Source organism: Lethenteron reissneri, chromosome 27 (genome assembly GCF_015708825.2).
Source record: "Lethenteron reissneri isolate LAM-NWPU_2019-01 chromosome 27, ASM1570882v1, whole genome shotgun sequence".
Lineage (NCBI taxonomy): Eukaryota > Metazoa > Chordata > Hyperoartia > Petromyzontiformes > Petromyzontidae > Lethenteron > Lethenteron reissneri.
Genome location: NC_083805.1, coordinates 3,270,509 through 3,294,021, shown reverse-complemented (window position 1 = coordinate 3,294,021; position 23,513 = coordinate 3,270,509). Strand labels below are relative to the sequence as shown.

Below are 23,513 nucleotides of genomic sequence, written 5' to 3'. Positions count from 1 at the left end.
AAGTAAATTTCACGTAATTTTATTTGACTAATAAGGAAAGATCCCGACGCATCAACCTGACTACTGATGCAGCAATCGGTGAAAATTTGGCAATTGTCACCCCCCCCTCCCCCCCACACGTTAATTCTGACGCCCGCCGCCACCGGTATTTTTGCAGCAGGCATCATCGACCTGTCGCAGATGCCAGCGCACCCCATGCTGGTGGGGACCCTGGGGGCAGCCGCGGCAGGAGCCTCGGGCCTCGAACGCTTGGCCTACATCCCCGGCGGGCCGATGCCCTTCGACTCGCGGGCCTACGCCGCCGCCGTCTCCGCCACGCAAGGTGAGGGAGGTGGTCAGTGGGGCCGTGGGCCTCTGCCTTGATGTAGTAGCATCTCTCGAGATGAAGGGGGGGGGTGGATTGTCTTGGAAAAAAGTTGGGAAACCCACAAAGTGTCGCTGGTCACAGAGTATAAAGGCTTTTGTTGAGAGTACGGGATGTTGCGCGGCCATCTGTGGGGAGATGATGGTGTAAAATGATCAAAGTGGATTTTCCTGCGTCTCACAGAAGCCAACGTGGGGAATAAAAAAATATCTTACGTGGCTTGTCAAATTTTCCAGGACAACCCCTAACAACGTGGTGTGAATTTTTTATCGTCTTGTTCATCCCAATTGAAATTCATCTGTCACTGCCAGCGCGGGGTTGTCACTGGGCAAATAATCTTAGAATCCTTGCAGTAAAACCAGTATTGCATTGGAGCCTCACCCAGCGACAAACGACAGCCGCGCGCAATGATGCCGCGGAGCTTGCTGTGAAATCCTTTCCGTGGTCTTCTTTCTTAACGTTTGTGTAGCTCTCATACAAAGCTATTGTTTGTGCCCTTGGAAATAGAACGTAGTCGTCGATGGGACATTTTTCCGACACAGCCATGTTTCCCTGCATCCAATCTATTTCTCGTAAGAATGAAGAAGGCAACCGTTAAACGTCCTCCCATCATAAAGCAGAGCCACTCGTGGATTTGCATGTGCACAGTGAAATCAACTTGGATTTGTTTGGGACAAGCCGCTTGACTCCCCGTTATTAACTGAAACAAATAACGACCCAACGTGCTTCATACTCAAGTGTGAGTGCTATAAAACTATATATATAAAAAAAATATTTTACTAGGTAAGGCCCCACTGAGCTGCTATAGAGTGACCTGGCCACAAACGATAGCTCAACGAAGTGGCTTATCGGGTGGAAATTTATATCAGCCAAATACTTTGGACGCACATTGATTCTAAATGTGGAGGGAAAAACCGGAGGAGCCGTAGAAAAATCCACGCAACCACATGAAGAGAGAGACACGCAAACTCAATATACAGGCGTAGTCGGGATCGGGATCGAATCCACGACCTCCTGTATACCAGGCGCAGTTGTTAACATCTCGCCACCGTGGCACCCAAGTGCATGATTATTATCCTCCCTGAGCTAGGCTACCGGCAGCAGCGTGCACGGCACACCGATCAAGTGTATCGTTTTAGTGTCGCTATTGCCATGGCGTCTAACACCACCCCCCCCCCATCCCCAGGCTCATTGCCTCACATGGTCCAGCCTTCGGCCCGGGGCGACGAGAGGGAGAAGGAGAGGGAGCGAGACAGGGAGAGGGAAAGCAGAGCTCAGCCGGTGCAGGAGCGCTCCCCGTCTCGCAAACAACAGGGTACGTGCGTCCGCACGAACGCTCGCGTGCGCGGGTGTGGAATTTTCGACCTGGCAACAACAAGCCGCCCCTCACCCCTGGACTCTGCTGGCCGAGCTTTTGTTTATTTAAAAAACCGAGCCAAAAAAAACAACAACCCATGGCTCCGTTTTGAATTGTAAACACGGAGCGGTCGGCGTCACACGTGCGTACATTCTCAATATAATACGGGGGCAATGTACGGTGTGTGCAAATATTTAGCTCTGAATATTTATGTGACGGGATTGACTTTTAGAGTTGTTTGTGTTACGTGATACGCATTTGACCCGACCGTACGCCCCCCAGCAGTGCAGCGTTCAACCCCCACCCATCTTCCAAAAGCCTTCCAACACCCACGTGTTACAATTTTGATGTGTGTTTTTAACAGGTTTGTGCATCATCTTGTGGTTAGTTTTGTGTGGGTGTGTGTATAGAAACTGCCTACCCATAATAAGAATGTCATTCGTTTATGTAGGAAAGCTGCAATTAATCTTCAGACTAATTTTGACGATGTCCTTAATTGGAAAATGTTGCCAATTCTCTTTAAAGGACGATTGCATGTGGTAGGAAAACCAGGTGCCTATCGAAAATAAAACCCAGTGAATTTGACGGGTTGGCACTCAGCGGTTCCGCAGACATTCAGAACCCACTTTCTCTACTGCCACCTCCTGGCTGCCTCTCATCCCAGCAGGTTTGTGAGTTTCACGAATCTCCACGTGATCCACCGACCATTGCATCCATTACAGGCCCGTCCCTGTCCATGCCCTGGTCTGTTCCGTGACCTTCGCTACCCCACAGCTCCCTGTCGGGAACCAAGCCTGGCGCAGGCAGGAGGTTGCGAAGGGTGCTGCTTCTGGCGGTTAATTGTGGTCGGGTCACGCTGCGTCTTTCTCATTTTTCTGCGTTAAATGTCAGCACCCACGTAACGCAGTTGGCCAAGCATCAAATTTTAGGACCGCAGTGCATGGGCAATTGTTGGCGCCCGTTCTGGCTGCCTTCCCACGTGCCTTATAGTTTTCAGTACCTCTAAATTATTACGTCTTTGTGAGAGTGAACAGAAACCATGCACTTTGCAAATTAAAAAATATTGTTTCATCATTATAATTATTACGTCGCCATTTTATCTCCGGCACCTGGCCCCCGCACATACCCACACAGAGATTCCACGCAAAAAAGTTTAGTAGGAGGGCACTTCTCCGGGTTCCTCCTCGGGGCAGGCATCCCAGACAGGGTCGCTGTGAGGACCCCGTTCTAATAAGCTGCGTACCACATGGCCGTTTGTGCGTTTTTGCTGATGGCAGCGTCGGAGGCGGCCCGGCCGATCGGTGGGGTGCAGCCGTCGATCCGGACGTCGGCGTCGCCGCCCCCATCCCCGAGGCAGAGGGGCAACGTGATCCAGTCTCCCTCGGCGCACGGCCAGGGCGGGAAGAGCGTCATCACGCTCGCCGAGACTCACGCCGCCGCGTACTCGCGGCAGAGGTATGCTTTTGTTTGTGTTTGTGTGTCTTGTGTCCCGATCACGGCCTCCAACACCCGTGACGATTATCTGAATCGGTTCTGGGCCTCCCCTCCATGTGTGCGTGCGTGGGGTACTGAAATGAGTAACTGATGCAGTGTATAACCATCACCACTGGGGAGACAAATGTGGCCAGGCGTGGTGCTGATCTCTCACCCCCTCGTGTGCCATACCAGCCTTCATAGGTGCTCGCTGATAGCACTTACCCCAATTTGCCTGTTAAGGCTATATACCTTTGTCTTTTGCGCGCGCCTGTGCGGAAGTGCATCTCTCAGTCGGCAACTCATAACAGGTGGGGCTGTCCCACGCCATACTTGCCAGCGCGCCTTCCACACTTCTTACGTGGCCTCAAGAGTGCATCTATTTTGGCACAAGCATCGGGGGTGATGTCGCTGCTGCCACTTAGTGGCGAATGGTGGCTGTTACTGTTGCTGCTGTTGTTTGCTGCTTGTGTGTGGTAGTGTACTGATGAGCACACTGCATCTGATGACCTAAATTCGATTCCTGCTCACTTGCTCACATTGACACATTTTCTGATTGCACAAAGATAGTAGTGGCGTCTTATCGTTTTGCTCGCTCAACTATAATCTCGGTGGTCCAGGTTAAATTCCTGACCGTGCATAAACATTTACCAGCGGCAAAAAAAAACAATTACGGATCTGGTTGAGTTTCTCAGTGGAAGGGGAAAGAATTAAGTGGAAGTGGGAGGGACTAGGCAGAATGGGGAGGAGCTAAGTTGAAACCAGACCTCTGCCACCTCTGTATGGCCACTCGTCCAATGTCATCTTATATTACATTTTATTTTTAAACATTTTCCAAAAAAAATCTCTCTGAAGGTCACCGTCCACCGGGAGCTACGCGAATTACCCCGTCGCCTCCAGCACGCAGCGGCACGGCGACATCATGAGCGGCGTTGCCAGCGGCGTGGGAGATCCCGGGGTGCATAAACACACGGCCGGAGGCTTCGCGCCGCGTCAGCCCGACGTGGACGGCATGGGCTTCAGGCCCCCGCACGACGTGCACCGGCATCGCGACCGCAGGACCGCGGCCGACGAGGGCAGGAGAGACCCGGGCCTTTACGGGAAACAGCAGCAGCACCAGCAGCAGCACCAGCAGCAGCAGCAACACCAGCAGCAGCAGCAACACCAGCAGCAGCACCAGCAGCACCACCAGCAGCAGCACCAGCAGCAGCATCAGCAGCAGCAGGCGAGCATAGACCTCACAAAGCATGCGGAAGGCACGAGGCAAGTCGATGCCGGCCTGCCATTCTCTGATCAGAAATCGCGCTCCATCATCAGCTCCCCGGTGGCAAAATCCGCCGCACAGCACCACCAGCAGCACCAGCAGCACCACCACCAGCATCAGTCGCATGCTCCCAAGCAGCCGCAGCTCACAAACGTTTCGCCGCACCAGTACGGCACTAGCGGACCACAGCACTTCCCGCCGTTGAGCCAGGCAGCGGTGCCACCGCAGCTGGTGTCCAGCGCCCAGCCCGTCGTTTCGGCAAGCCCGCCGCACTTCAAAGTGGCCGGTGGCGGCAGTGGTGGCGGTGCGGGCAGCGACACGTCCAAGCCGGTGAACCACCAGGCGGTGGCGGCGGCTGCGGTGGTGGCAGCGGCTGCAGCGGCCACGGCGGAGAGGGAGGAGGCGCCAGAGAACCCGCTGTTCCTCCTGAGCCGAGAGCTGAAGACGCGAGGGCGGGCGACGATGACGGCCGCCAACTTCATCCACGCCATCATCACGCACCAGATCTCGGGGGACAAGGACCGGCAGGAGGGCAGCAGCCCCCTCAACCTCGACTCCACCAGCACCGGTGAAGGCCTCGATCAGTGCGGCTCCCCATCGCCGGGCTTGCCGAGCCCCCCCCCCCCACGTATAGGAGGGTGCTTGTCCTACAAAAACATGATAACCCACGTAGAAATGTGGGTATCACGGTGGCGAGATGTTAACTACATTCGCCTGGTATTCAAAAGGTCGTGGGTTTGATCCGACGCTTGTCGCCTGCTTAATATTTGGAGTTTGCATGTTCTCCCTGTAGTCGCGTGGATTTTTCTCTGGGTCCTCCCGTTTTTCCCTCCACATTTAGAATCGACATGCCTTTAGGAGTATTTGACCGCTATAAATTTCCACGCGATGTTAAGCCACTTCGTTGAGCTATCATTTGTGGCCAGGTCGCTCCTGAAAAACGGCTATATAGCTCAATGGGCCTTTCCTGGTAAAATAAAAATTGCTTAGCTGTAAGCATGTTTTGTTGAGGTAACGTGGCAGCTTTATTGGAACACATGACGATCCAACTTTTGATACTTATTATTGTATCATCTCCCCCACAGATGGCTGTGTTATTGGGAGCGTAATCAATTACTCGTTTCCTCCCCATAATATGCCAAATGTTAACACGATCATTCTCTGTGAAGGTTAACTTTTGTGGGCTATTGCATTGCATGGTACAATTTTTGTTCATCTGGCCGTAAAGCTGCATATTTTCAAATGCCATCTAAATGATAGGTAACAGGTTTTTTTTTTACGTCTTAAGAGGGAAAGAAAGTTATTGGTATTTTGACCCGGTGGCTTTTGTGAAGTTTCCTAATGTGTTTTGCTCAACTGGCATTTTTCCTGAAGAAGAAAGGCCAATTACTCAATACCACAAAGTTTTAAATACCATAATTAAATGTTAACATCTTAAGATCATTCTTTCCTGTCGGTAACCGTAAACAATGCTTTATTATATATTTCCATTTGACATTTTACTCATCGTATAAGTCCCAACTTTATAGCCATCGTACAAACTACAACGCAGACGTTAATTAATGATGTTATCTGCAGCAGGATGCCAAACGTGGATTGTTAATCAGACTTTGTGCCACATGTCAACCCCCACCCCTCCTATTCTCGAAGGTCGTTCGTTGCCCGTTGAAGGACATTGATCGAACGACATTTGTGCAAAAATAGCGCTGTCGCCTTCGAGCCCACGCCCGCAAACCTTTGTAAAAGGGCGGCAACTCTGCTGACAGCCGTCTTGTTTGGCAGAATTTGGCCGTGGCGGGTTCTGTCGGAGAGTAGTCTTTAGAGTCGAGACCTTCACGTAAACTTATCCTTTAGTCCCCCGGCATGCGACAAGGAAAGCTCCACCTGGCTTGAATGTTCGTGGGCTTTTTTATTATTTTTCTTCTTCTTCCGTTTGGCTTAGGTGCCACCTAGTGTTGAATATCATTTCATCAGCAAACTACGCCAGAATGGCTTTTCCACTTTATTGTTGTTTTGAAGTGGGGAGGTAGCCAACATTGCGTGTGCGACGAACGTAAAAACGAAAATTCCGTGGCACCCCACGAGAGCTGCGATGTGCTCGCTCTTTAAGTGCCACAGCCGTGATGTTGTGGCGCGGCCACGCCTGTGATCCAGCGCTTCGTACGCGGTGACGAGATGTTAACTCCCTTGCCTGGTATGCACGAGGTCATGGGTTGGATCTCGACCCTGACACCTGTGCATTTGGCGTTTGCGTGTTCTTCACGTGGTCGCGTGGATTTTTCTCTGGTTCCTTCGGTTTAGAGTATTTGGCTGCTTGAAATGTCCACGTGATAAGCCACTTCGTTGCGCTATCATTTGTGGCCAGGTCGCTTCTGAACAGGAGCTATATAGCTCAGTGGGCCTGACTTGGTAAAACACAAATAGTCGAGTTATGTTATTGGCTCACGCAGATATTTGGGAAACTTCCAAACACTCTGGGATGTGAGGTATCCCGGACATGGGCATTACACCGAGTGGGTTGTGAACCTGTCTTGAAAGACCTTTGTGTTTCTCCGGGCACTCCGGTTCTCCTCCCACATCTCGTAGAGATTTGTGAAACTCACAATCCCGCTGGACTGAGATGTGACCCGGAGGTGGCAGTACAGCAAATAGGTTGGTGAACCCGTCGGCGCCTAGCTCTGGGGGTCACCCCCTCATATGTATGGAGGGTTCTCTCCGGTGTTCTCCGGTGCCAAAGGAAACCGTCGTTTTAAAGATGTATGGACGTATTCTCTCCATATGTAAAGTAATGCAATGCAATTTGGATTCGTGTAACACATGAAGATGACCGCGTCTCGAGGCGCTGCACGGAGATAATGGGAATCATTTGAACAAGGCTTCACGGTGTTACTCTGTTTAACAATGGCCGTATTTATTAAAGATGATTGCATTGAGCGGTAGAGCACGGGCCTCGCAGGCGGAAGGCTTGCCGGTTCTAATCCAGGTGTGGGCGTTTTGACTCGGACCATCATCCCTCAGCGGTCAATAAAATAAGTGGGTGAAGTCAACGGTGGTTGTCCTCCGGAGAGACTCCTCGCACTCTCCCCCCCCCCCCCCCTCGCCATGGGACTGCGGAGTTTCCTCCACGGGCTCAGGGCCGTAAAGCATGAGACGAGCACCGTTACCGTGCCTGACCATTTCCAAATCGCTCTCTTGACTCCCGATGTTTTTTTTTTGCGTGTTGCTCGATTGCAGAGTCGGCTCCGTCGAGCGGATCAGAGCGCAGTATGACCAACAGCCCAGGCGCCTCTCCCTCGCAAGCTCACGAGAAGGCGGGCGGACGCAAGGCGCACGCCTCTGCCCAGGGTAAGGTTGCTCCGCCGCCTTGGTTTTTCTCGGGAGCTTTGGAGTTGGTGCCAGGGGGCCCAAGCAAACCGAGCGTTTCGCCACTGGTGGGGAAAAAAAACAACCCAATGAATTTGGATTTAAAGCTTTCGTGACTGCAGGGATTCATCTTCTTGGTTCTTTCGGTAAATTTCCCTTCTACGTGACTTTACCGAAAGAACCAAGAAGATGAACCCAATGAATTATTAAACAAACGCGATGCTTGCTCCTTGCCGCACTGGCAAGTAAGCGGTCATCGATAATCGTGGCTTTTGTTAACGTACATAATTATCTGATGTATCTGCACCGAGAGAAATGAAGAGGAATACACAGATTAGAGAAGGGGGATGCACATGCGTGACGTCCTATTGACCGCTAAGAATACTTAGTGGGCTTTTGCGCGGTAATGTGGGCACCACGGTGGCGAGATGTTACCTACCTCGCCTGGTCTGCAAGGAGGTCGTGGGTTCAATCCCGACTGGCGCCAGCTGTATATTTGGAGTTTGCATGTTCTCCCCGTGGTCGCATGGATTTTTCTCCGGGTCCTCCGGTTTTTCCTTCTACATTTAGAATCAACATGCGTTTAGATTATTTAGCTGTTATAAATCTCCACATTCGTGGCGCTATCATTTGTAGCCAGGTCGCTTCTGAAAAAGAAGCTTCATAGCTCGGTGGGCCTTACATGCTAAAATAAAAATTGTGATTTTTTAATAGTTTTAAGTGGGTTGCGCGTTTGCCACCCTTTGCAGAGGTTCACGGTTCGAATCTGACACGCCACCCCGGTTATCTCTGCTATGAAGCCTGCTTCATAGCGGACCTTAAAAATCCCCTGACGTTCTTCGAAAAGAGCAGACCGTTGCGTGCCAGTGTAATGGGCCAAATCTGTCAAATTTGAAAGATTCCTTGCAAATGACTTGGGATTATACAAAACAATCGTCGCTCTCCCCGACTTGCAGATTAACGCCCGCTTGCGGTCGCGGGGTGCCGAGGCACACTTGTGCCACACAGGGACACCTGCGATTGATGGTGCCCTTTCAAATGCGCGAGACGCGGCGCAAGTCGCTTATCTGCGTGTAAAAGTGCGCCGAGCCGCCCTGACGTAGGAGGAGGGGGGGTGGCTCTAATCAAAAACGAATCGTGCTGACTGGTCATGTGTTCGTATACTCTTGTGGCTCAGCCGAGAAGAGTCAATTTGCCGCGGACGAGCGGAGAGAGCCGACATCGCAAGCCGAGAGCAACCCCAGCGCCAACGCGACGAGCAAGCCTCACACGTCGACGCACCGCGTCATCACCCTGGCCGACCACATCCACGTACGAACAAACACACAGCAGGTCCCCCTGTTAGCCTGAGCGGGCTGTCGGGGGTAGATGCTGTGCTGAGGCCACAACAGAGCACACGAGAGGTTATGGGGGGCGGGGGGGAGAAGAGTTTATTGACCACACGGGCAGCAGTGGAGAAAGAGCAAATGTCCGTCCCATGAAGCGAAGGTTGACTGTGGGGGGCTTTGACAAAGAGCTTTGATTGCTGGGGGTAGTGGGTTCGATGCCGACTCTGACGCCTGCTGTGTACTTGGAGTTTGCGTGTCTCTCTCCCTTTGGTTGCGTAGATTTTTCTCTGGGTCCTCCGGTTTTTCCTTCCACATTGAGTAAACACGTGTTTAGGGTATTTGGCTGCAACACATTTCCCACGTGATAAGCCACTTCGTTGAGCTATCATTTGTGGCCAAGTCGCTTCTGATCAAGAGCTATATAGCTCAGTGGGCCTTGCCTGGTGAAATAAAAAATTGTTTAGTATTTAGGATAGCACACTGGCAAGCAAGCAGTGAGATGAGAGGGTAGCGTTCGACTTTTTTCCACATGTAGTCATGTCCAACCATCGTATTTTTGGGTTTTTAACTCCCAAAATGAAATCCAACTTAAAAAAAGATATATCTGAAGTTATTCACGTATGAACGAGTTCCTCTATTCGGATTTCATCGGCGTCTCTGCTGTTTGCGTCTCAAAAATTGGATGAATTTTTAATAAGGCGAAAACATTTCCATCGATTGAAATATTTGAGTCGTATTGACGCTTGAATAATGTCACTTCTAAATTGTGTTTATTGCAGGGTGTTCTAATAAAGTCAGGTGGAAGCAGATTGATTGATCTTTTGTTGGAAAATGTTACCCGTGTCGAGGTGGTTATTGAACATTAAATACTCCAGAAAACCAATGCCAAAGGGAGAACGTTATACATCGGGCAATTACCGCAAGGGATTTATAAACAACTGACATCGGCATTTGATATGAAAAAATACATTACGGGCAGTGTAGCATTAACAAATCAAAACAATTCACCACCATCATCAGACAACCTTACAACTGGGGGAAAAAAAATAAACAATATGGATACGTCAAGTCATTGTTACTGACGGATGTAGTGAGTTTTTGTTTGTGTTTGCGCTTCACTGCATTGCCAATGGGATTTGTATTTAGTATTTTTGGTTTTGCAGCCTATTTTATATTTTTCCGCTTGTAAGGCGGCAAGGGTTAGGTTAGAGCGGTAGTACAATGGTGTTATCGCACTGCGCTATCGTTGGTGGCAAGTGATATCTGAACCGGTCTTGGACCACACCTCCCTTCACCCCAATCCGCACCGCGCAGCATGGTGAAGTATGGTCAAATAACGCCCATGACTGAAACGGTGTAGGCAGCAGTCCTTTATCCAGCATTCGGTTAATCAAGGGCTGTAAATAATTATGTCAGAATCAGAATATGTATTTATCCTGGATGACAACCGAGCTTTTGCGCGTCCGCTTGGCACAGGAAATCATAACTCTGGACTACACAAGGAACGTGGGCCCCTACCCTCTGCACGCATCTCAGCGTAGCCCTCGGCAGTCGCCCCCAGAGGCCCACAGCACTGGCAGCGGCAGCGGGGGGCCACCCCCGCTCGCCAGGGGCCAGGATTCGCTGCCGGTGCCGCCCCCGAAACCGAGGGCAGGGGAGCCCAGCCCCCCGGAGTTGACGGCGGAGCAGCTGCCCTCGTCGCTGCCCTCGTCGCTGCCCCTGCGAGTTGTGCCCAAACTTGCCAACGACTCGTCGCCGAAACCGTCCTCCCGGTATGGGCCGTGGCTTTTTTGCCGCGATTTATTTTTCAGGGTTCGGGTGGCGTTGTGGTTGCGTGGGGGTAGCGCGGCGTAACACGTGCCCATGATCCGGCACTTCAGAAGCCCTGCTTGCGAGGTTGTTAAGTGGCCATGAGATGACGGCATAGCATGCGGATTATAATGAAACTCATCTTTGCTAGGCGATGTACCACTGCTTTTTCTGTGAGGGTTGCGAACGGATAATTGTTATGCGTCTTGGGATGTGACGCCCACAGCGCTGTTGAATATAATTTGGAGGGCAAACTGCAGAAGATATCTTGCATGGTGCCGACTTTTTCATATCCCCGACTGCCTGTGCCTGCCTTAAGAGCTGCTCGCTAACATCGTCTTCGACCAGCAGTGTATTGATTCTGGCTGATTATGCATATCAATTCCATAAATTGTAAATAATCCATGCTCACGTGCCCCATTCTATGTGTGTGTCACGAGCGGATGAACTTACACTCGGCGTTTATTATGCGCGTCGCTACGTTGCCTATAAATGATCCAATCACGGGGGTGGGGCTTGTTTAGAGCGAACCGTTAGCTGTGGCCCATTGCCCTCATCTCTGCAACAGAGTGGGGACATTTCCTGGCGGGGATATCGTGGCCTGTGGTAAGAATCAAGGTGGGGGGGGGAGGGTAGGTTAGGCTGGGTAGGGTAGGTTAGGGTGGGTAGGGTATATGGGGGGGGGATGTGAGGTAGGTGGGGAGGGGGCGAGTGATTTTCGATAACCTCCAGCCGTGGGGTCATGGTCGCCCTCATCCTCTGTGCAGGATGAGGAAGTCCCCGGACGAGAGCCAGGACTCCCCGTCGGGCTCGGAGGGCGGACTGGAGCCGGCGTCTCCGCCCACAAGCGCCAGCAGCGGTTCAGAGCAGCACGACAAGCCGCCTCCCGCCGGCAACGCAGCGGCGCCGGCGCCGGCACACAAGGAGCCGGTGCCCGAACACAGGTGCGAGGAGAGAGGGAACTTGTGCTGCGAGCGTGCGAGCGTGTGAGCGTGTGTGCGTGTGTGGCGTACTCAAATGAGTACTTGGTGGTGCGGTGTAATAAACATCGCCACTGGGGAGACGAAGGCGGTCGGGCATCGTTGTGCTGGCCACCCACACACCCCCTTGTGCGTTGTGCCGGCCTTCATTGGTACTCGCTAACAGCACTTGCCCCAACAGTATGTTAAGGCTATACAGGGGATCTTTGTCTTTCTGTGTGGGGAGTGGTGGTGCAGTGGGCAGCGAGTTGCGCTACGAACCCGGCGACACCAAGACCGATGCCCGCTCTTGGTCACCAGCACCAGTGACTATTATCTGAACTGGTCTTGGGCTTCCCCTAGGTCGAATTGGCCTGAAATGAATACCTGATACGGTGTGTAAACATCGCCACTGCGGGGAGACAAAGGCGGTCGGGTGTGGTGCTGGCCACCCACCCGTTCGTGGTACTGTACATGCCTTTATCGGTGCTCGCTAAATAAACACTTGCCCCCCAAAAGTCTGTTACGCGTGCATGGCATTTGCAGGGGGTGTCTACTTGCGTGTGCATGGCGGTGTGCTATCTGGTAAGGGAGCAGCAATACTGGGCAGTGGAGTAACCCCTCTGATTCAGTGCTGCTCGGACCTCTTCGTCTGCGCGTGGCGCGAGCAGGCCCGACCCCCGAGGGCTGGCCTACTCTCCCGCCTTCTTCAGCAAGCTGACGGAGAACACGTCGGCGATGGTGAAGTCGAAGAAGCAGGAGATCTACCTCAAGTCCACGTCGACGCGCGATGTCGGTGAGGGTCGCGCGCCTTCACCGCACCGCCGACACGACAACAGTGGAGGACCCACAGAGCTTGGGCGATTGTTGACGCCGGTTTTTGGGCTGTCTTCCCCCCCTCCCCCGCTTGTCTGCAGTTAATCCGTTCCTCCAAAACGCGCTCTCTGTTGTGTCTCTCTTGAGAGTGAACAGAAACTGCGCTTTAATACATTTTTTAATCAGGTTCTCAAATTCAGCTGATTTGGTAGTGTCAGACCGGTCAGCAATGATGGCGTAATTTTTCTTATCAACCATTAAATTGACAAAATATTCAGCTCTGAGAATGAAAAGCGAAATATTAATTATTAGTGAAAGAGTTTTATCAACACGTGATGCTTAAAAAAAAAACTTACAGGTATTTTAACTTATATAAAAACACACTGGGTTTAGCCTCTCTGACCGTGCATCTTGTAGCGATTCATGTTGACACTGCACACTTTGTTACTACATCCCTATATTCGTTCCTCCATTGTCGTTTTTCAAGCAATTCTCATCATCGCCCACTCCCTTTGCTTCACAAACGTCCGGATATTTTCTCACTTTGTAAAAACTTGTGGCCGTCGGGGCTGTTCGTGTCACCGCCTCTCGCCACGCCCTCCGCAAATAACGTATCGAGCGATGGGTTCCTTTGTGCGCGCGTCTGCGATGACGGCTGCGATCCTGCTGTAGTCTAAACGTCTACGAAGTAAAGTACACAGGCTGGCAACAAACACGTACACACACTACCAGCTGCACCGCACTTACTGCACATTGCGCGCGGTTTATTACGTTCGTTGTCGCTGTCGCTGGAAAACGTCTTCACGCTTTGTGCCGTTGTGTCTCTTTAGGAGCCGGGCAGCCCGGCACAGAAATATTTCAGATGCCCGCAACCCCCGTGTCAGGTACAGCGCTACCCTTACAGAGCATCATAACTTTTCTTTTGCTATCCTCACACGCACGCCCTCTATATTCTGTTTACAAAGAGAAAATTTAATCTTGGGCGAATCTGCGCCACATTGATTTCGCGGCTGTGCGCGACCATGCCTGGCCTCCGTGTAATTTTGCACCCAACGTATCCCTGCCTCTCTGACAAGCCAAGCGTTGCCTCGCCCCGGCAGTCAATAGTCCCCGCCGTATTTAATATCGGTGTAATCAAGCCATGCAGACGTCTCGTTGATGCCCAATCCATTTCCCTGCACGCGCGTGCCGCGTGTTTAACTTTTTTTTGCCGCGCAAGAAAAAAGCTGCCGCGCCGCCGCAAAAATTTCATCCCCCATTGATCCCCGGATTTTTCTCGTGCCTCCTAAACATAACTCGAAATTTACAAAATCGATATCCACTCTGAACTTGAAACGTCCGCAAATTTTTTTTATTTTTTACTACCCTTGAAATAATCTTTACCAAAAATAATCTGTGAAAACACAAAAAAACACAATCGATCCCTGCCAAAATAACAATTAAAATCCATAGAAAGTAATTAGAACCATGGCAGTTGTTACACTGAAGGGTTTAATTCGTGTGACACCAGTCCTGTTGTGCACACGCACCACTGTTGGAGGTACGCAGACACTTGTTTTTCCTCCCGTGGACACACGGGTGTCGCTGGTGTCGAGCGGAAGCCTCCGAAGTTGTTGTGAGGGAGCCGTGGAGCAACTCCACCCCCCACCCATCCCTCCTTGTCCTCATCCTCCTCATCCAGATCCGACCAACAACCTGGGCCTTGAGGACATCATCAGGAAGGCGTTGATGGGAAGCTTCGAGGACTCGAGCACAGGCAGCAAGGGGATGGGCCCCCACATGTCCCCCGTGCCACCCGGACCACCCGCCCCTCCCACCCTGGAGCCCCGTCAGGACTCCGACAGCCGAGCGTCGCCCCTCTCTGGTGTGTGTTGACTTGCCGGTCTCCGGCCCCCCCTCCCTCCCTCCTTGCCAACCACCCCCTTCATTCCCTGTCTCCTCCGTCTACCCTGCCTCAGCGATCGATTTTTTTTATTTGAGAAACAAATTGGCACAGACTGGATTAAAAACTCGCCACCACCTTCGTCCGTATCGCTGCCCTGTAACAGAAAATGTCGTAGTAGTAGTGTGAATTACGTTTTTATTTAAAAACAGGAGAGAGCCTCTTGTGATGTAAAGTATTGTTTTCCAGGGCGAGCAGTGTAATAAAACACGTGCGATAAAAGGTCAAAAGCAGCAGGAGTGGCCGACCATGATCAATCCACTGCTGATTGAAGGCCTGCCCACGTCATTGTCATCTTTTGCGATCCTTCGATGCTACAATAATTAAACATCAGCGGACAAAGCTAAAATGCGAGGCCGATCGAAATGTCTCTGTGCAGTGGAATAATTACGACGCAGATTCGCAGCAGCTGCTAAGAGTGGGGGTGGGGGGGGGGACCTTTAACATCCAACACGAGCTGACAGGTCGACACGCGTCCTGAGACGCACGATCCCATCCCTCTGGCTGTAAGTCCCTCATTGCACTGGCTCTCGCCATCTTCCTTTCATTCACGGTGTTTGAAGGTCGTTTGCATTCACCGGACAGACTTTTCATCACCTTGTCTCGAGCAATGCAGAGAGAGAAAAGAACAAGCAGAATGCTAAACAATAATAACGAACAATTGAGCAGCACGATGTTATACATCAGGGGTCCTCAAACGTTTTAAACAGGGGGCCAGTTCACTGTCCCTCAGACCGTTGGAGGGCCGGACTATAGTTAAAAAAAAACTATGAACAAATTCCTATGCACACTGCATATATCTTATTTTGAAGTGAAGAAACAAAACGGGAATAAATACAATATTTAAAATGAAGAACAAGTAAAGTTAAATCAACAAACTTGCCAGTATTTCAATGGGAACTATGGGCCTGCTTTTGGCTAATGAGATGGTCAATGTCCGGTTCCATATTTGTCACTGCTAGTCGTAACAAGTGATGCAAGTGTGCATCTATTAGTCTAGATCTGGTTGGAGATTTCAAATGTTTCATTCTGGAAAAAGTCTGTTCACAGACATAAGTGCTGCCAAAGATGGTTGCCATTTTGAGTGCATGGTTCCTGAGATGAGGATATGTCTCAGAGGGGAGAGATGCATAGAAATTATGAAGGCTGCTTGACTTGAATGCGTCTTTCAGAGAGTCACAATTCTGCAGTTCAGCCAGTTCCATTTGGTAAATTGTATCCACATTTTCAATGTCAATAGAAAATGGGTTACGGAAAAGCTGTATGTCCTGTTCATGGAGATGAAGCTCTTTAAATCCAAATTGGAACTCCTTTTGCAATTTTTCCAGTGAATCCACACGTTTTGTTTGGGAATGCAACCAATGGTTTTTCCGCTAACAGATTTTGAGTTGTGGGGAGATGGCAGAAGTTTTCCTCCTTCACTTGTTTGATGAGGAGGCCTAATATTACTTCAAATGCTTTGACATGTGATTGCATATCACAGATGAGCTTCCCCTTTCCTTGAAGTTGCACATTGAAACTGTTGAGTAGCTCTGTTACATCTGTCAGAAAGGCAAGGTGCCATTTCCGTTCTGCATCATTGAGCTCTGGTACTTCTTTGTTTTTTTAAAGCAGAAAAGCTGTAATCTGTGGAAGTAAGTCATAGAAACGTTTCAAAACTCTCCCTCGACTCAGCCAACGGACTTCTGTGTGATACAGAATATCTTCATAGTCAACATTTAGCTCAGACAGAAATGCTTGAAATTGTCTGTGGTTTAGTGCATGAGCTCTAATGAAGTTAACACAAGATACCACAAATTTCATAACCGAGTCCCACTTCAGTGATTTACTACACAGCGCTTGTTGGTGGATGAGGCAGTGTATGGCTATTGGATGAGAATGGTTATGTTTGTCCATCTCTTGGTTAATGCGAGCAATTACTCCTTTCTTAGACCCCACCATGCTAGGAGCACCATCAGTTGTCACACTGGCTAGTTTAGCCCAGTTCAGCTCCAAACCATTCACAGTTTGGCAAACCTTTTCATAGATATCCTCTCTTCTTGGTTCTTTCGGTAAAGTCACGTAGAAGGGAAGTAATAAAATAATAAAAATAAAACATAATAAAATAATTCTCACGACGTTTCGGCCACAACGCAAGCAGCCGTCCTCAGGTGAAAGCCAGGTCTGTCGGGGAGACAGCGTCTGAATGAAACAGCACACGAGCTTGGAGCATATATAAGCTGGGTTGGAAACGGGGGAAAGAGCGCCTTGACAAATAATTTGCATATCAAGAGGAATTTAGCATATTTATGGGACATGCAGGAATGGTATTAGTACTACATATGCAGCACGGGCATATGTAGTACTAATCACATTCCTGCATTTCCCATAAATATGCTAAATTCCTCTTGATATTGAAACTATTTTGTCAAGGCGCTCTTTCCCCCACTTCCAACCCAGCTTATATATGCTCCAAGCTCGTGTGCTGTTTCATTCAGACGCTGTCTCCCCAACAGACCTGGTTTTCACCTGAGGACGGCTGCTTGCGTTGTGGCCGAAACGTCGTGAGAATTATTTTATTACTTCCCTTCTATGTGACTTTACCGAAAGAACCAAGAAGATGAATCCCTGCAGTCACGAAAGCTTTAAATCGAAAGATATCCTCTCCTGTAGTTGTTCCTTTGATGCTTTGCAGTGCAGCAAGCTCTTCTGTGACTTCGAAATAGTCATTCGTCGCACGAATAAAAATTTGAAGTTGTGCAGAATCACGAACATCATTGCTTTCGTCGAGTGCCAAGGAAAAATAGGAAAGTTTTTTTGTGGAGTTTTGCAAATGCTGATGCAAATTGTCTCCCATTTCTTCAATCCTCCGTGTAATTGTAGGTCCTAAAAGACTCACTGTACTAAATAAATCGGCCTTCTCTGGACACATCTCTTTGGCAACAGAAAGAAGGCATTCTTTAACAAATTCTCCCTCCACGAATGGTCTGCCAGTGCATGCTATTAGCTTGGAAACTTGAAAACTTGCTCGCAGTGATGAAATATTTAGCTGCTTCTGCTTCACAAAACTATTTCGCTGAGTTGTTAATGTATTTTTCAGTTTTAATATTTTATCTTTTCTCACTTCTCCGACCGAACAAGCATATTTATCTTTATGTTGAGTTTTATAGTGTTGACGTAAATTGTATTCTTTGAACACAGACACTATATTCTGGCATATCAGACACACAGCTCTTTCCTTGTACTGCATGAAAAAGTAATCATAAGTCCACTGTTCTTTGAATATCCTACACTCCGAGTAAATTTTTCTCTTTCTTGACATCATTGTTTCCTAGGGAGTCAAAATTGATATTAGTAAAATACCAATATATATACAGCGCTACAAAAACAATATACCAGTAATAACTTTGCCCACACAGAGACATACAGACTGCACTGCCCATCAATGCAGTCTGATTGGGGGAAACTCCGCCCCCTCTCCCTCTTCCACCAATGACCGTCCTTCTCATGCAGAAAAAAAGTGACAGGCAGCGGCGGCAAAAACACCCGGCGGGCCGGATAAATGTCCTCGGCGGGCCGCATGTGGCCCGCGGGCCGTAGTTTGAGGACCCCTGTTATAAATAGAACTTATTTAGAATAATCAGCGCCGCCTGGCTTTTTTAGTTTTTCGATCGCATCTTCTGTTGCGCAGCGGCGTCTTCAGTTTATTATATTTCTTCCATTCTGCACCTCACCGCGACCGGTCCGACATCTCTCGCCCGTGGCAGGCTCGGGCCGACAAAAGCCCGGCGGCACCAAACCGTCGGCGCGCAGCAAGGCGTCCCGCTCGCCGGCCTACACAGAGCGGCCCCCGTCGGCGCCGTCGGAGGGACGCGGGCCCGCGGCCTCGCCCGCCCGCTCCGAGACGACGCCCGTGGGGCCGCCGCCGCCGGAGCAGCAGCAGCAGGACAAGAGACGGGCACCGTCGGCGTCGCCGGCGAGGGGCGACGGCGCCGAGCGGCGCACGCCCGGCGCTCAGCCTCCGGCCTGGGACGACAAGGTGACCGGCGCGGCCGCGACCACCACGGCGTCGGCAGCGGCGTCGACGACGGCGGCCGCCTTGTCCTCTGCCGGTGAGTCGAGAGACGTGCGGCGACGTGCTTTTGCGTTGCGGTTTGTGCGCGCGGGCGAGATTGGTGGGCGGTAATGTCTTAAACGGTGGGTTTGTCGAAGGGGATTTGCGACTCGCCGACGCCCTCTTTGGATAAATTGTTCGTCGTCGTTTAACGTTTGTGTCGCTCGTCGCATGCGGTACGTCTCGAGGGCCCAGGACAATTTGGGTGTTGAAGATAATTGCTCAGTAAGGACTTTTTTTGCAGACTAAATACAATGTTTTAAAACTGTGGTACAGACAGCGTACAAAATATTGTATTACCTCGTTGTTTTACAAAAGAATCCTTTTCCTGATCAATGTCCCTTCCTCCCCCAAGTCATAAGCCACACATCGCCGCCTCTCATCATCATCAGCCATGATCAATCCACTACTGGATGAAGGCCTTCCCCAAGCCGTCGCCATCTATCAAGGTCCTGAGATGTAGCAATCCATCTAGCACCTCCACACAAGCTGATTTCATTGCTACCTCTCTCTAGCGGGCGTCCACCTCTGGCACGTCCGCTTCTTTGGCTTCCAATCGACGCGACTCTTCACCGATGAAACCTCCTCTCTCTCGATGCGTTTACACATCCGCGTCGCGTTCGCACCGAGGCTGTTTTGCCGCGAGAATTCTGCTTGGCTTTTGCCACAAATCCAAACTTCGTCGCGCGTCTCTTTTTGTTCTCGACACGGGCACCTGCTACTGCCCCCGCACGGTTGAGCACGAGACGTTCGCTGGGTCTTCTTCCGCTCGGGTTTTCGTTTGCAAACACACGGAATCTTCGCCGCGACGACGAGTGGTTGCGACACATCACTAATTTTATTTCACCTTCTCTCCCGCGCGTCTTCCTCGCTCACCGTTGCCGACTGCGCGCCCTCTTCCTCCCCCCCCCCTCTTCCGTTTTATTTTTACAGCGGCGGCGCAATTTCCCTTCAACCCCTTGATGCTCATGATGGGCGGCGGCGGCGGCGGTGCAGGTGCGGCAGGCGCTGGTGGCGGCGGCGGCGGCGGCGGCAACGGCAGTGGCGGAAACGGCGCGGGGGCCAGCCCCCCCTCGGTGCAGACTCCCGCACAAGCCGTGCCGTCCCCTGCCACTGGGGGTGCCGCGTCTCCGGCCTCCCAACAGCAGCGCTCGTGGGACCGCGAGAAGCCGACGCCGCTGCTGTCCTCCCAGTACGAGACTCTGTCCGATAGCGACGGCTGAGCGGGGAAGAACGCGGCGTTACCGAGAGGAGCCGCCGGTGACTTGAATTTGAGCGACGAGGGCTGCCGCTCTGCTCCCGCCCCACCCTCCCCCCGCCCCCTGCTACCCACCTGCCCGCTCCCCCTCCCTCTTTCATATGCTCCCACCTCTCGCCGCAGCCCCGCGCGCCCGCGCCGTGTACGGTGGTCTCCTCCGGCTTCAAGTTTTTGACCCCATGACGAAAAAAAAAGCTATCGTTTGTGCAGCGTTTACAGCCATTAATTATCATCAGCCTTTAACCACGTCGTTTTATTGGAAGATGAAAAAGCAGTGTCTTATGGAGGCGGAGACCGAATGGTGGGGAACCTCTGCCACGCGTTTGCGCGCAAAAAAAAATTAATAAACTAGTCGACGATGGGACTGAGAGGAGGACGTTGGGCATCGGATGGAAAATAATTCTTGTTGGCGGCCGTGCTGGAGAGAGAGAGACGAGAGTGAGACAGAGACGGCTCGTTTTGCATGAAAGTAACGAGCCCGAGAGCTTGCGAGGGTTGAAAAAGGAAAAAAAAATATTGGAAAAAAAATCTTAAAAAAGGATGGAGAGAAAAAAAGTGTTTATCGTAAGCAAAAGTTTGTAAAGTCATCGTGAATACAAGCAGAAGAGAGAGTGTGAGTGTGTCATGCAGGACTCGAATCAACGGGTTGGCAGTTGTTTGAGCCCTGGGGAGGTTTGTGCACTGGGTGAAGAGACAAAGATTGACTTAAACAAACAAAAATACAAAGCTTCCCCACTCCCCCATTTTTATAAAGTTTTACGTTTTTAAGAGTTTAAAATATAAGCAGAATAATTTTAAAACACTGAACTCTTGTAAATATGTTGATACCACTCCCTGTGATCATAAAGGTTAATTGTAATAAAATCTAATGCTATGTGTTTGTATTTTTAGTTGTTCTGCAAGCTGGAAGGCTTACTCGCCTTTACTTTGTTGCAGTCACTTTTTTGGATCTGATTACTCGATGCTGCAAGGGGGTTTAAGCTGGTAATGTTTTTTTGTACGCTTACCGTTGCACGCTGTAGGATAGACCAAAGCAAACCCACAACGTCGCGATCGCAAAGTTCTTGCAACGACAGTAACAGCGGCAGAAACGGATATATACCTTTGGCTTTCAGCTGGTATTGTCGGCACAGACCCTGAGTTCGTACGATTTTCTTCATTTAGTGACTACTGATGTTACCAGCAGTCTGCTTGGCATTAATACGACCGACGTGCAACTGGCAAAAAGTTGCCTCTCTTCCCGTGATAGTATAGACTCCAACCCCGCCAACCCCCCCATCGGAGGATGAAACGCGCGCTTCGATGGCCGTGGTAACCGCGCTAAGATGTAGGCGCGTGCTAATTAAGCGCTCGTTAAGCCAAATGTGAGTTTGAGTGAGGTCGATTAGCGCAGAGGTGTAATTTGAGTGATGGGGGTTTGTGTATCCCCGTGGGGTTCAGGCTTAAGGGGTTGGTGGTGGGGAGAGAGAGAGGGAGGGGGAATTGGTTGTGGCGAGGAGGTATCGTTGGGAATTGGAGTCTGGGGAGTGGGGGAGGAGGAGGTGGCTCCTTCACGTGGTCCCCGCCGGCTTGAGAGAGGGGTTTTGTGTCGGGGTTTGTGAAGGACGATCGATGCGTTTAGACACCGGCCCTGGCAGAGCAGCAGGGCCACCGCGGGTGGATGCAGCCTTAATGCACCTCCCGAATATCACGGTTGGCTACGTACGGTGCGAAAGAAAGTTCAAAATGCACGTACATGCAACGCCGCACTTCGCTGGGACGCGACAGCAATCGTACGTGCACACCTTGGGAACACACTCGGCTCATCACGCATGCATCAACAAACACACAGACACACGCGGCGTCATGATTTGTTTGGGCCTTGTTTAAAATCTGCGATCATATTGTTAAGAGAATATATAATCATGCCGTCGGTCAAAGTCTGAATTCTAACTTTCACTCAACGCCTGGTGTTTTCTTTAGCAGGGGCGCGTCGGCAGAGTTTTAATGAGAAACATTTACAGATGCCATTCCCCTTTTGCGGAGTTTTTTTTTGGTTGGGGGGGTTCTTACTGGCGGCAGGCGACGGAATGGATGATCACGCGTGTAACTTTGAGCCGCTTTAACGGCAAAATGCATCATCAAGCAGCAGCAGCATCAGCAGCAACTGCAGCAGCAAGACCTTTCGCGTTGACAAATTTCGAGCGTACCCTTTTTTTCGTCCGTGCCATACTGTATTTGCTTCATATTTTGAATATTCGTTTGCACATTGAAGTGTACCCGACGAACCATCGCGCCTCGAGACGACACTCTATTTTACAACGCAGTGACCCCTCCCCCGCAAGCCCCTCCCCTCCCCACCATGAGAAACAGCAAAAAAATACGAAAAATTAACCCTCATTTTGGCTCCTTGACCTGACGGACTGTGGACACGAAGCAGTGTTGTACGTGATGAAAGCCTGTTTGTACAGTGTATCCGCGCGCGCGCGCGTGTGTGTGTGTATATAGTGAATGTGTGTTTACAATTCTCTAATTATCTTAAAAGACACGTTGAACTCAAAACTTTATTGTTTGAAGAGACAATCAGTTTTTTGCAGATGTTTTCTTTCGACTGTACATCTGATTGTATACTCTTGGCCAAATATGCTTCGACGCATAGAGTGCTTAACATCATTAACACCCCCCCACCCACCACCTTCTCTTCGGTTTGCATTCACACACACACACTTGCCTGCATGTGTTGAGATGGGGGGGTGGGGGTGGTGGTGGATGCGGGAGGAGGGGTTGTTGTACCGCTTTCATGTTTTACCCCCCCCCCTCCTTGCTGTCCACGCAGTAAGGTGCATACGCGTGCGCCTCTCAGATAAAAAAAAACACTCTGCTATTACAGTTGGTCACCAAATGAGGAAAATTAAAATAAGTATCTATGTATCGTTCCGGATGTACATTTTGTTACTCGGGCTGCTACGCACTTCACAACAGCAATTGTTCGTCATTTCCAAGCCGCGGCCTTTGGATGAAAGCCTCCTCCGTACAGCGTGATTGTGGGGGGGTGGTGAGGATTGTTTGACCATACTTCACCACACTGGTCAGTGCGCGATGTGTGAAAGTTGGGGGGGGGGTGGTGTTGAGAGTGGCGGGGAGATTTCACTAGCCACTTACTGATGCTGTTGTGGTCGCGGCCAGGGATCAAACTCGGGGTCATTGCGTTGGAGGCGCAGTCCGCTGACGACGTGGTCTGTCAGGGGGGGTGCGGTGGCGTTTGTCCATTCGTCACCTGGCGGAGGGGTGAGCTTCGCAACCGATTCGGCTGTCTCGCCCGCACCGATGTTCAACCACGTGCGCGGGGCGCTCACCGCTGGGCCCAAGGCTCCCACCTTCCCACCCCCAGCTATAATACTACACCATATTTAAATATTGGGAGGTTTCGCTCGCGTTAGCTTTGAGAAGAAGACGAAAAAGAATATCGCCCGGCCCTACACTAAATTATTTATAGGCTCGCGGCACA

At 50.7% G+C, this 23,513-nt stretch overlaps 1 protein-coding gene across 17 annotated transcripts in view; it reads left to right on the top strand.

Moving 5' to 3' along the window:
* The window catches only part of LOC133348367 (nuclear receptor corepressor 1-like), a 175,803-nt gene extending 152,869 nt beyond the window's left edge, over positions 1–22,934 (top strand). For 12 of the 17 annotated variants that reach the window (XM_061561124.1, XM_061561122.1, XM_061561123.1 and 9 more), the window contains 14 exons: positions 158–322; positions 1,551–1,679; positions 2,999–3,176; positions 4,050–5,026; positions 7,045–7,110; positions 7,693–7,803; positions 8,999–9,132; positions 10,626–10,921; positions 11,726–11,902; positions 12,550–12,713; positions 13,564–13,617; positions 14,415–14,597; positions 18,422–18,766; positions 19,702–22,934. In XM_061561124.1, the coding sequence (XP_061417108.1) occupies positions 158–322; positions 1,551–1,679; positions 2,999–3,176; positions 4,050–5,026; positions 7,045–7,110; positions 7,693–7,803; positions 8,999–9,132; positions 10,626–10,921; positions 11,726–11,902; positions 12,550–12,713; positions 13,564–13,617; positions 14,415–14,597; positions 18,422–18,766; positions 19,702–19,991 (3,269 nt within the window). In that variant the 3' untranslated portion in view covers positions 19,992–22,934. Of the gene's footprint in view, positions 1–157; positions 323–1,550; positions 1,680–2,998; positions 3,177–4,049; positions 5,027–7,044; positions 7,111–7,692; positions 7,804–8,998; positions 9,133–10,625; positions 10,922–11,725; positions 11,903–12,549; positions 12,714–13,563; positions 13,618–14,414; positions 14,598–18,421; positions 18,767–19,123; positions 19,218–19,701 lie in introns of all 17 variants that reach the window. The other 5 variants (XM_061561133.1, XM_061561132.1, XM_061561128.1 and 2 more) reach the window with 5 other exon arrangements.
* Positions 22,935–23,513: the final 579 nt, after the last annotated feature.